The sequence below is a fragment of the Syngnathus acus genome, chromosome 10 (genome assembly GCF_901709675.1).
Source record: "Syngnathus acus chromosome 10, fSynAcu1.2, whole genome shotgun sequence".
In the NCBI taxonomy this organism is placed as follows: domain Eukaryota; kingdom Metazoa; phylum Chordata; class Actinopteri; order Syngnathiformes; family Syngnathidae; genus Syngnathus; species Syngnathus acus.
Genome location: NC_051095.1, coordinates 10930666 through 10943688, shown reverse-complemented (window position 1 = coordinate 10943688; position 13023 = coordinate 10930666). Strand labels below are relative to the sequence as shown.

Genomic DNA, 13023 nt, shown 5'->3' with positions numbered 1-13023 from the left:
TAATGGAGTGTCCAAGTGACGTCACAGCTCAAACAGCCAATCAGGAGATGGGGGTGAGGGCGGGTGTGGCACTTTTCACTTTCACTTAAGCTTTTTCCCTATTGGCCTGTGATGCACATCACTATTACAAAACAGTGCATTCAACCGTAGTCTATCATGTCGAAACAGCCGACTGGTTAGTGACCCGGGCTTTTGCTCGGTAAGATCTTGGTTCGATCCCAGGTGAGAGAAAATGCTTGAATGTGCTTTTATTGTGCAATTAACCCTTTATTTATTTATTCTTTTTTTTACCTCATGTAGTGTACCTATTGAAGTGTCCATGAGGTGTACCTACACATGTCATATAAAGCAGTTAACCAAATGTCTGATTTTTGTTTTAATTGGCGAATATAAAAACAAGGAATAAAACACCAGACAAGTTTTAACATAAATGTTTATTAAAATAATAATAATAAAAGTAAATTTCAAACCAGCAATCCAATGTGAAATTGCAGTAGATATATTGGATAACAATATTTAGGCGTATATATGCATACACGTTATTGAAAAACTACTACAAGTGTTATAAAATCAAGATTACCCAAAGAGAAGCATAATCTCCCCGTTGTTGCATAACGGCGCATCCCTTCATTCAAGATTCAAGAGTTTTTATCCGCCATGTTTGAGCGTGCCAAACAAGGAATTTGACTTCGGTACATCACAGCCTCTGTTCAACATTTAGGTGACTAATAACACTCAGGACATGTGAAAAATGACAAATATTCTCAAACATCCCCTGATCTTAAACTCCCAGGAGGGCAAGGAAAAACTCAAAATGAGAAACCTTGAGAAGAGACCACAGATGGTAGGGTCCCTCTTCCAGGATGACCAGGCTGCAATGGATGCAGAGAGGACACATAATACAAACAGTGTAGACAATTCAAAAAAGGTGTGGAGAGCAGGATGTTTTTGCACAGCAATGACTCTGAGACTCTAAGAGTGGTGTGAGTTCATCAGAGCAACAGCCTGGGGGAAGAAGCTGTCTCTGTGTCTGCTGGTTTTGGCGTACAGAGCTCTATAGCGCCGTCCGGAGGGGAGTAGTTCAAACAGACTGCAACCTGGGTGAGAAGGGTCTGTAGAGATGTTTCTTGCACGTTTCCTGGTCCTGGACAGGTACAAGTCTTGGATAGATGGGAGGTTGATTCCAATGATCTTTTCTGCAGTCCTGATTGTCCGTTGCAGTCTGTGCTTGTCTTGTTTGGAGGCCGATCCAAACCAGACAGTGATGGAGGTGCAGAGGACAGACTGGATGATGGCAGTGTAGAAGGTCTTCAGCAGCTCCCGCGGCAGGTTGAACTTCTTGAGCTGTCTCAGGAAGTACAGCCTCTGCGGCCCAGCAGAGGGCCTTCTTCCGGACAGAGTTTATGTGGCCGGTCCATTTCAGGTCCCGAGAGATTGTGGTTCCCAGGAACTTGAAGGTGTCTGTGGAGAGAATAGTATTACTGCGAATAGTGAGGGGTGAAAGTGGTGAAGGGTCTCGCCTGAAGTCCACTGTCATCTCCACGGTCTTGAGCGGGTTCAGCTCCAGGTGTTTTTGGCTGCACCAGTGGACCAGCCGCTCCACCTCCTCCCCAGCCTCACACGCTGTCTCCTGTTGGTCAGGAAACTGGTGATCCACTGACAGGTGGAGGCAGGCACGGCGAGCTGGATGAGCTTCTGTTGGAGGATGTCAGGAGCGATGGTGTTGAACGCCGAGCTGAAGTCCACGAACAGGATCCTGGCGTACGTTCCTGGGGTGTCCAGGTGGTGCAGGATGTAGTGCAGTCCCATGTTGACCGCATCATCCACCGACCTGTTTGCCCGGTAGGCAAACTGGAGGGGGTCAAGCAGGGGGCCCGTGACATCCTTCAGGTGGTTCAGCACTAACCTCTCGAAAGATTTCATGACCACAGATGTCAGAGCGACAGGTCTATAGTCATTCAAACCTGTGATGGCGGGCTTCTTGGCCACTGGAACAATGGTGGAGCTCTTGAAGCACGAGGGCACCTCACACAGCTCCAGGGAACGGTTGAAGATCCGTGCAAAAGTGGTTGCCAGATGCTCAGCACAGACTTTCAAGCAGGAAGTTGACACGCCGTCTGGGCCCGGTGCCTTCCTGATCTTTTGTCTCCGAAACATCTAGTCCACTTCCTCCTCACGGATCTGGAGTGCAGGCGCGGCCTCAGCAAGAGAGAGAGTAGGTGACAACGGTGAAGGAGATGTGGACAGAGCGGTTGTGGGGGGAGGCGAGTATGTAGATTGTGCTGCAAGAGGTCCTGTTGTGTGGGAGGACCGATCAAACCTGCAGTAGAACCTGTTTCATGCATTAAAGTTAGCCGTTAGCTTGGAGAAAACGTGCATAAAAGACGTGGTGTTTCAGTGAGTGGTTCTTTCTTTCCTTGGCAAATCGTAAATCTACATTCTGGCTTACATAGTTCACGCCAGGAGACGCAACACGTTCACTGACTGATCTGTTGATGCAGGGGAAGGCAGTTCACTCGTTCGTGAACGGGAAGTTACGTCATTTCCTTCTTCGTTTTGTTTTACGGCGAGGTGGCACCAGCTTCAATGCACATTACCGACACCTACTGGTTGAAGTCATATGAACGGAAAAAAGAACGAACCACTTTAGGAAGTGATTCGTTCAATCTCGTTCACTGGAAGACAAAATCGTCTTTTTGAACGAATCGTTCACTCACGAGCCAACACTACTCCGCACAATACAATTTAGAATCACGAACGACCACGAAATATTTTCACGGTAGTTGCTAGGTTTAAAATGAAACAAAACTCGCTCGATCTGCACGCCCTGCTCAATATGCGAAAGGTGCACAACTAGGAAGTGTGCAGTTGCATAATGGCACTGCAGAGAACTGCCTGTCGTTTTTGGACTGTCCAGAGGATTTTGCTTAAGGTAATAATAAAAAGAGCGACACATCATGATAAAACAATTTTCACTCGTCTGAATTTATTGGTCGAAACGTTAAAATGAAAATGTCTCAGACGTAAACGTACGATTTAACATGCGCTGTTTTCTTTCAGAAAGACTTTACTCGAACGCAAGAAGCCGTAAAACGCAAAGGGACATGTCCGATAGAAGTGAGCCATTTGGACCATTTAGTGCTGACTGTGAAAAGTGTGCCGGACACGGTCAAGTTTTACACGTCTGCTCTGGGCATGGATCTTGTCACGTTTAAGGTATGCCGCCAATTGGTGAATAATCCGGGCAATATTTTCGGATTAGGGTAGATTTGAGACTCAAAGAAGTCAAGTAGTATATCAGTATAGTAGTCACAATATTTACTACACAGTACACACTTTTTGTTTGTAACAAAATTTTCAACCAGACAAGGGCGCAAGTAAGCCAAAAGACTCAAACATATTGAAATATGGCTTGGACAATTTTGCTATGTGGCTGACGATTTGTACTTTGTTGGTGTGCCAACATTTTTTTTAATTTTTTTGTATGAATGAAGACTGCTGACATTTCTCCTAACCCTGTAACCATGGCCTTACAGGTGTAAATTCTACATACACTCAATCTTAGAATTGTATTTACATAGTAAATAAAATAAATATAAAAATTCATATTTACATTAATCTCATATTGAAAACAGGGGTTCTATTGTTCAAAACTTGTCATAGAGAAAGGATGATATCAGTTTTGAATTCCATTTACAGAAAATAATCCCCCCCCTTCAAAAAAAATCCTCATATGCTATAATTCCGTAGGTATTGTCACTCTTTGTGTATTTAGATTAGATTAGATTCAAATTTATTGTCATTGTACAGCACAAGTACAGTACAGCGAAAAGAACTTTGACATCCAACCAGAAGTGCAAAAAGCAGTTATGTTATGACATGAATCATTACTGTCTCTTTGCTTTTCTGTCCATTTTCACAAGACTTAAGACATGGTTTCCCTGTCCCAATTCCAAAACCAGCACAAACACCAATCCACTCCAACTCAACCAAATAGCAGCTGGACAAACCCTCAGAGTGGAGAAATGCTCAACACAAATTGACTTTTGTTTCCCCCCCCCAAACATTACCTAACAACCAAAAGAAAACAAACAAGTAGTGACACATTGCTACCAAAAGCTCTGAAAGCATAAAGGAGGGGAAAAGAATCAACAGCTCTTAGAGGCAAATCATACTTGCTTAACAAAATCTCATATCTCAACACCATAAATAAGTCCACAGAACAAAACCAAATTGGACTGGAGTTTTTTAAAAAAAAAAAATTATAATACATCTGATGTCCATCATCCATCCAAAAATAATAAATATTTTCTCTCAGATATATTATAGTGCTTGTTTCCATCCTGTACAGAGAATCAATTATGTTATGGAGAAATGTGTTAAATCTCAAAACTACCATTGTGAAGCATTAAGGAATTATGCATGAGGCTGTTGTGTTATTTGAGAGAACCCCCACCAGATGGCAGAATTCAATTGTATGGCACATATCTCAAGCTGCGCTCATCCGCTAATGAATTACTTGGGGCAACTTTCCTCACTCAAACATTCCGTTGTCGCTTCACCAATGAAGGGGGACCGTAAAGCTCTGAGCTTTGGGAAGCAAAAGTTGAACCTTCACCAGCTGGGCAAGGAATTTGAGCCCAAGGCTAAGCATCCGACTCCAGGTTCTGCAGACTTGTGTCTCATCACCAAAACCCCTGTGACTACTGTAGCTGCACACCTAAAGGTCTGGCTCTCCTTTGATATGGAATTATTTTGTGTGGTAGAAGTTGTTTATGTATTCATCCCAGCTCCTGTCATTGTCCCATTTGTAGGTGTGTGGGGTGCAGATAGAGGAGGGCCCGGTGGACAGGACGGGAGCGGTGGGGACAATCACCTCTCTGTACTTTCGAGATCCGGATGGCAACCTCATTGAAGTGTCCAATTATCATCAAGAAACACCATAAAACAGATTTGTTTTCAAAATGTATGTTTTCTTGAGAGATTAGCGGCGGGCCGTTCTTTTTGGTACCGGGTTCCTCACTGCGGTCTTAATCTGTGTCTTTTCAACTTCTACAATTTGTCATCTTGGCTTTGTACATAGGTTGTGTTTTCTCTAATTCAACTCAGGACAGTCTGACAACATTGCAACTTCATTGTTATTCCCAAGCAATGCAAGGTGCATCCGGCCTTGACTTTGTTGTTCTTAATGAGAGATGAGAATTCAATAAAGCTAATTTTGGAAATCATGCTTGCAAATAGCTTTATTAATAGAAACAAAGCATCTATAGTCATAAAGGTTTTATGTTTGACATACGATATGAAGTAAAGCAAGTCATATCTTGATTTGCAGCTATGGCAACATACTATGTGTGTACTTGACTATATCTCTTTTTGCTCCATATTTAAATACATTATAATGTATACATTGAGACATTCAGCGGTGATCCCGGATTTTTACTGAGTTGTGAGAGAAGAGGGTACAGTCGTTGAGTTTGTCCATGTCTTCTATCATTTGAATTAGTTCTCTCAACTTTATCTGTAGGAAGCACAGCACCTGCATTATTCCTGAACTTCTTTCTCAGGCTCTCGTTGGTCAGTGGTTTGCGCCAGTGACCATAGAATGTATCGCAGCGCCCTCTCAGGATGTCTCCCCCAACAAGCGCTACTTGGACTTCACCATACATGTGATTGAAATTGGCTGGGTTGTCGTGGGGATGATCCACGCGGACACGTCTCAGTAACTGGAGGAGCTCAGGACGAGACATGGCTTCCGGGCTGAAGGACTGCACGGTCACCTCGCCGTCCAGGAGAGCACTGCAAGCGTTGAACTGGAAAGAATGGCGGGCCTGGTGGTCCGACTCTGGGAAAGGCCTGTTGATGTATTTGGAGTCAGGAACTCTGAGCAGGACGGCCTGAATGTGAGCCGGGGTCACCGTTCCAGGACCGAAACCCACGAGGTTCTTGTGCACCGAGGCTGCGGCATCTGCCACCCAGTGCATGCCCAGATGTGCGGGAAAGCGCTTAAATGCTATATCCTGCTCTTCTAGCAAGAACACATGGTCACCATGGTTGGGTGAACCCAAATGCTGCGGCGCATAGTCTTTGAAGAAAGCACTGAAACCAGCAACCCCTTCTACAGCATCCAGGACTAGCTGACTTGCCTCAAGTCCTTGAGAGGCCAGTATAGCTGCCTCCAGCCCCAAGCGGGAGGCATTGCCAATGTGCATGGGCTTGGACTGAGTTGCAGCGTTAGCCATCGGTGCCCCAGAGAGAGAAGCAGCGATGGCCAAGGCGTGACTGCACTGCGACGGACTCAGTGACAAGAGGCAAGCGCAAGCTGCTGCACTTCCCATTGTCCCCACCACGCTGGGAGGGTGAAACCTGGTTAGAGTAGACACACAAATAGCATTTTGGTATTTCAGTCCATATTTGAGGTATGCAGAGGACTCTATCTTCGTAGACAAGAGCACGTGAGCTTGACATGAAAACCTAATTTTCATGCTAGTTCCATCAGTGGAGCTGCTTTGTTTGGCTAAGATTTAGCTAACAGCACTTTGTGCTAGACCAGGATTGACAACCGGTAGTTCGTGGCCCCCCAGTAGTCCGTGGCGGAATTGCAAGTGGTCCGCGAAATTGGAAATGGAAAGTAATTGTAACATTTTTAAAAATAAAATGGATTTATTACTTAGACTTAATTTATTTTCCAGCTAATTCTGTGAATCATTTACCCATCCAAATTTTGTCAAATGTAGCTGAGATTCCCCAAATAGACAAACATGCAAATAAACAGCCTGTGTAGGTCTATTCTCCTTCGAAGCAAAATAAAATAATATTCCACCAAAGCAGTGATCCTGGAGTTGCTTCTTGGTCCCTTGGACAAAACCAGTTGAAAACTCCCGCGCTAGACGAAAACAGGGCCTAAAGTTTGTAAAATACCACGACTAGCTCTCTTGTGTTAAATGTCAAATCTTCCCTCCAAAACATGCTCTTTATCTTTGTTGATAGTTAGCCTTACAAAACAGCTAGTACTGAACTTTGACCCATGTGCCTACCACCTCACCGCTTGGGGATGTTATGAGCCTCATTAGAGAACCTCATGAGTCGGCCCTGGATCTCAATGCCGACGTTGAAAGCCAGCAGGAAGTGCAGACCACTGGGCTTGCCATTGGCGGGCATCATGTCGCTGAGAGCCAGCACAGCGGGGAGCACTGCTCCGGAGGGATGAGTGGCGGGGTGCCATGTATCATCAAAGTCCATGGAGTGAGTCTGTATCAAAGGAGAGGAATAATCAGATATCACTCCAATTCCAGGCGCTTTTATTTGCATGTGGTGAAAACTTGAATCAGGGAAAATGTCAGCTTAAGCGCCTGTTGACTTATTAAGAAACCAAAACATTATTTGCTAGTTTAATAGTTGGTAATTTAGTTTAGTGAAGTCACTCTGGTGTCATCAACACCTTGTGTAAATGCTTTCCCCAAAGACTGTTCCTTGTATGAATTGAAAATGTTTCATTTTGTTTTGAGGACCGGCGTCTGGTGTATTTGTCCGGTTGCAGCTGGTCGTGCTCACCGCCACTCCGTTGACAAAAGCCGCCAGTGTTGGCGAGAGCTTGGTGCCCTCGGGTCCGTAGACAGAGCTGACGTCATGATGGGCGTACAGGAGCTGAAGGGAGTAAGATGGAGGCAGGTAAACAGTTGGAGTCATCACTGACACACACACACACACACACACACACACACACACACACACACACACACACACACCACACACACACACACACACCACACACACACCACACACCACACACGCAACACCACACACACACACACGCATGCCAAAGAGCTTCAAATGATTAATTAGGCTCATCACTCCTCAGTTGCTTAATACGCTTCTTTGACATTCACTAAAGAAGGCCACGGCATTTATCACAAATGTCATAACTAGGGATTACTCCAAACCTCTCATCTGTCTGCATGCCACCTTATTTTAGATAGCCATCAATTAAAAAAAAAAAAGAAGAAGATATTTAATCTCTTTTTTTTCTTCTCCAGACTCACCTGGGAGTGCTGCAGTGCCAGTCGAAAAACATCTGTTGTGCTGCCAAGGAGCCCGACTCCGATACTGTCCAGCACCATCCTCTTACTGCGATGAAGGACGACAGACGACAAGTGCTGAGGCTTTACTTCACTGATGAACTTTCCAAAACTCGCCGTCACCGTGTCCTCAGGGGAGGGCTGCTTCAAGACTACATGGCGTGAAAAAGAAGCATAATTGGGAAATTAAGAAGATGCTTTAGGACATTGTGGTAAAGAAGCTTGTTGCCATGACTTTACCCTCAACTGCAGACTTGTGCAGTTCTTTGACAGCCCATATTGGTCTGATGGCTTTCTGCAGAGATAAATCATGAAATAATTTCAAACATACTGTTAATTCAATTTTCTAAGCAAAATTAATTGATTGATTGGTCATTAAAAAAAAAAAACATCTGACTGTGTACCTGTAGTAAGCAGCTCATCGCTTCAGTCAGGTGTCTTCTAAGTTTCTTCTCGACGTAGCAACTTTGTAGTCCGCAGATGAAAACGGATTCTGATGCCGCCCAAACGGGGACCAGCCTTATATAGTCAAGGACTTACAATAGTGACGAAGGTGGAACAAGGAAGAGCACGTATTTTCCACAACACAATATCATCGGATTCAAGGAAGGACTTTCAACAGTGTGCATGTCATCATTATCCTAATCAACAGCACCTTCTTTAGAAAACGAAAAAAAAAAGGAGGAAGGTGTGGGACTCAGCTGAGTTCCATGACATCATCTCTCGGGTTGCGGAGCGTTCAGGATTGTTGTGTAGGGAATTGTCATCCATCCCACTCACTCTCAGGAAGCATATATAATATATCCAAGCCTGGAAGAAGATCAACATTTCATCAGAACATCTTCAAAAGGTAGGACCTTGATAACGCTTAAATATTTAAAGAATATCAATGTTATTAATTGCATGTTATATTGTATGGCCACATTGTTATGTCAAGTTTGGTTACATACTTGACAGTGGAGGAATAATTTCTTGTCAGGACAAACTACTCTTGAAAGATATTGATGAGGGTAAAGCATGCTCACCTGATTTCTTTATATTATTGAAACCATCTTTCAAAAACACTTATTTGTAAGCTTTTGTTCAAACCGAAACTTCCATTATCTTTTGACTGACATATTATAAATCAAGTTGAATTGTTTTTGTCAGATGCTAGTTTGTACTATACTTTGGAGTGAAAAAAAGCTCAAAGTTTCTGTTGTTATGAAAGCAGGTCACTTCCGCGTAACCAGAAACTGTAATTTTAGGTATTTATAGTCAAAAACGTACAAAGTTACCTGGGTGTTACAGACAGTTAAGATTTTGAATTAATAAATTACATAATCTTAGAAAAAAACTACATATACTACAGTATACTTGATTCAGCATTCTGAATGTATCCATTTCCCCACCTAGATTATATCATGACAACAATAGACGGCTTTCCTGCAAGTTTCTACAGTGAGCCAGGAGTTTTGGGAATGCTGTCAAATGGAATCAGTGCATTCCTTGTACTTTTACAGAACTTTAGTACAGCACACTCTGGTGTGGCACCACAGGGTGTGGAGAACATACTTGCCGGTAAAGTCATATCACGAATGATGACGAAATATCGTACTGTGGCTTGATTCATGACCTTTATTTGTGACCTTTATTTAGGTGTGCATCTCATCCTGATTGGTGGTATCTGTCAACTGGTGGCAGGCCTGCTGTCCTTCCGAAAATATGATCATCTGAGTGGCACTGCCTTTGTTGGCTACGCCGCTCTTTGGGGAAGTTATGGCGCCTCTCGAATCTACTTTGGCGCCTTCTCCGCTAACTCCACAGCGCCACCGCCAATAACAAGCAACGTGTCTCTGTCCACCAACATGACACAATTCAATGCATCCATGGAGATCCCACCGTGCTATATATGTCTGTCCTTAAAGGAGTCAGCTATTGCTGGTCTGGTCCCGTATATCTCGCTATCGGCTCTTCTTGCCTTTTGCTCAGCCACAGTCAACTACATCATGCCTTTTGTTTTCGGGGCCATCACAGCCACTTTAATTTTTGAAGCAGCAGCTCTGGTGTCAGGTGCATGGGCTCTTGTGGTATCCGGGATTTTGGAGTTGCTCATCCTGGTGTTGCCATCTATGGCTCAGCGGCACTACTCATTAAAGGGCTGACTCAACGTCTGGCTATCAAGGCTTTGGAACACCTCTGTTTAATGTCCTCCTGCTTGGTACGCTCAGTTCAGCCAAACGCTCCGAGCCCTGGCACCGAAAAAGAAGAAAAACACAAAGGTATGCAGAAACCCGTGGCCTTGGGTTTTCTTCTGTGACACTGTGGCACCATTCATCTTTGCATTTTACAGCTTTGGGTTCATGAGATCCTTTGGTTTGGGAGTTACTTGGGTGTCTATCATCACAGGCGCACAGCTTTTATCCAGCTACTACGCCCATCTACGCCAAGATTGCTACCACACAACTAAGTTTGGATTTCATGCCACATATTGGCTGATCAATGCTTGGAATGAATTTGTGGCATCTGTTCTGATCGTGGACGATACCAAAATCACCTCTGGGAGGGACCCGATGGTAGGGAACTGGTTCTTTGTGGTGGCAGCCTTAGTGCTTTGCTGCGGGAGCCTGAAAATGGATGTTTTGGAACTGACCCACAACATGCTGTTTCTCCTGCTCACCATCTCCACAATCCCTCAGATCCCCCTCAGTCACCATTACATATTTTTTGGTATAGCTTGCACCAGCTTTACCACCGCCTCGCTGTACGGCACTTTTTCTCGGCTCATCAATATCATTGCGGAGAAGTCCCTTATCCCTGTTGGGCCACAGCCCATTTCCACCGCCCAGCTGAAGAAAGTTTTGAACTGGAGCAAGTCCAAACAAACAAACCAAGAAAGGCCGTTCCAAACTGGACATGTGTCAGATGTCCTGTTTTACTTGTCAAACGGGCTTGCAGCTCTGTCTGCACTTCATGCAAGTGCCCACAGCACAAATTCTTCGTTCCTGCATCAGACTGTCCCTTGGGTCCTCATCTCTGGTGCCATCATCCAGGCCTTCATCAGTCGGCTGAAAGTCACGGGAGCGAACCAGCTCGGGGCGATCATCGCACCTGTCTATGTGGCGGTCTGGGCAACGTGGACCTGGTTCAGATTTGCAGGTATGCTGTCCAAGTAAGAGGTGAAAATCGTTTTGTCTACAATTCTGATGACTTCTTTTGAATTTGTAGGTCCTCTACTTCAGCTTTCCTCACAAGTCGCTTATGATTTTGCTGCCGGAGCCATCGCTTTTCTCTTTATCAATGCTTTCCTTCTAGCCAGTGGTAAGGATTACCTAAGTTTTATCTCTGGAGATTTGCAATGATTTCATGAAATAAATTGTGATGATCTCCATTCACGTCAGGTAGCTACGAGAATCTGGTCCTGCTGTTGCTAACGGCAACCATGGAGGTGGTACTTGTTTGTCTTCTTCTTTCAACTCTGCAGCGATTGCCATACCAACTCGAAAGTGAGTGAAAATGAGTTTTGAATATTAATCAAACACAATCAATGTCAATCAATTTTTGCTTTTGTATGCAGTGGCCACGCTTGCACTCTTTTCCATAATTTGTACATATGGAGCAATGGCATCATTGATAAACAGCATCTTCTCTCAAAGGCTACTGCCTTTGGGCCCTGCATTATTGAAGGTACAGTAAATATTTGTTCAAATCTTTCTCTTCAAGTGTTGTGTAGTCAATGATTTCATTTGCTTGAGAAAAATGTTTGTTGGTTGTCTTAGAAACAAAAGAAGCAGGAAACTAAGCCTGACCTACCGTGCCCTGTGGCAAACTCTCGACTCACCTCTGGGCTTTTGAGAATTGCAAGCATTCTGGAAAACGGGGGAGTGTGCGGTATTCCTACAGACACCGTTTATGCTTTGGCTGCATCCTGCAAGAACCCGCAAGCTATTGAGAAAATCTATAACATCAAGGTACAAATGGTAAACGAGCTGGTGATTAGTGCTTTTCCAAGGTCTATTCAAATGTCATTATCAAGATGGCGGCGCGTGCACACGCAACGACCTCTCTCTGTCCCTTTTTGACTTTGTTGATGATCTTATAGGACAGACCAGCAGAGAAGCCTATTTGTATTTGCATCTCCAGTCTGAAGCAGCTGGTGGAAGCCAAACCTCCCTTTAGTCCCTTGCTGTGGGCGTTCATGCGGAACGTGTACCCAGGCGGCATCAGCTGCATCGTCAGCAAAGGAGACTGGCTCTTCAAACTGGGTAAAACTGCAAAACGCCATTTTCATCTTCCCTCCCACGTTTAAAAGTCGGTGCCACGTAGGGGTGGGACCGGCTTATGAGCGCGTTGGCACCAGGACAGCATCATGATCCGAGTACCTGACCACACCGTTACCCGCCACCTCTGCGATGTCACTGGACCTCTCGCTATTACCTCGGCCAATCCCAGCGGAGAACAGGACAGCACTCACCACAGCATGGTGATCGAGTAAGCCTGCTGTGCAAATGTCACCGTGCGTAAGTTTGCATTCAAACTCTAGCGTGACGGGTGCGTTTTGTGGCAGCCGACTGGGGCACAAGATCCAAGGGGTTCTGTGTGACGGGGAGACGAGCGAAGTTGTTGCTTCAACGGTAGTCAACTGCCTTCAGATCGATGAAGGTACAATGCAGATTCTTCTCACATTCTCCTCATTATTATGTCAATTTTAATGGACACCTCCTTTTTCAATCCACAGGGGCCATCACTATTCTTAGGGAAGGTTGCGTCCCCGCAGGACGGGTCAGAGAGATCTTTGACAGAGTCAAAAGCACAATGGCTTGATTGTTAGATTTTAAATTCTTCAGAGAGCCTTTTCTGAAAGATTGGCTTCTTTTTTGTCATTGTATGTCAGTGTCACAAATGAACAAATATTGAATGTAATCGTGGATTGTTTAGAAAATTACACAGTTTATAAAGAGAATCACAA

The 13023-nt window shown here is 44.5% G+C and overlaps 2 protein-coding genes and 1 long non-coding RNA gene across 4 annotated transcripts; 2 read left to right on the top strand and 1 right to left on the bottom strand.

Moving 5' to 3' along the window:
* The first annotated feature begins 2688 nt into the window (after positions 1 to 2688).
* glod5 (glyoxalase domain containing 5) lies at positions 2689 to 5229 on the top strand. Of its 2 annotated transcripts, XM_037262511.1 has the most exons (5): positions 2689 to 2932; positions 3061 to 3216; positions 4571 to 4726; positions 4815 to 4961; positions 4999 to 5229. In XM_037262511.1, exons 1-4 carry the CDS (start codon positions 2876 to 2878, stop codon positions 4944 to 4946), a joined length of 501 nt encoding a protein of 166 aa, XP_037118406.1. In that variant the 5' UTR covers positions 2689 to 2875; the 3' UTR covers positions 4947 to 4961; positions 4999 to 5229. The 2 variants fall into 2 exon arrangements, with proteins under 2 accessions (XP_037118406.1, XP_037118405.1); XM_037262510.1 differs by having other exon boundaries at positions 4815 to 5229.
* A 57-nt stretch (positions 5230 to 5286) lies between these two features.
* Positions 5287 to 9645, bottom strand: irg1l (immunoresponsive gene 1, like). Its single transcript, XM_037263105.1, is given in 7 exon segments — positions 5287 to 5506; positions 5508 to 6363; positions 7043 to 7248; positions 7552 to 7644; positions 8040 to 8227; positions 8316 to 8405; positions 9630 to 9645. Coding segments are annotated over 7 exon segments (1539 nt in total). The 3' UTR covers positions 5287 to 5416.
* Positions 9646 to 12169: 2524 nt separating this feature from the next.
* LOC119129148 lies at positions 12170 to 12717 on the top strand. The gene is made up of 3 exons (XR_005099136.1): positions 12170 to 12319; positions 12381 to 12545; positions 12622 to 12717. It is a non-coding gene; the product is annotated as an uncharacterized LOC119129148 (long non-coding RNA).
* Positions 12718 to 13023: the final 306 nt, after the last annotated feature.

Coding starts and splice junctions, on each gene's coding strand:
- glod5 (XM_037262511.1), top strand. CDS start 2,876: ATGGCACTGCAGAGAACTGCCTGTCGTTTTTGGACTGTCCAGAGGATT. Junction 2,933..3,060: donor TCCAGAGGATTTTGCTTAAG/GTAATAATAAAA, acceptor GTTTTCTTTCAG/AAAGACTTTACTCGAACGCA. Junction 3,217..4,570: donor TGGATCTTGTCACGTTTAAG/GTATGCCGCCAA, acceptor TCACCAATGAAG/GGGGACCGTAAAGCTCTGAG.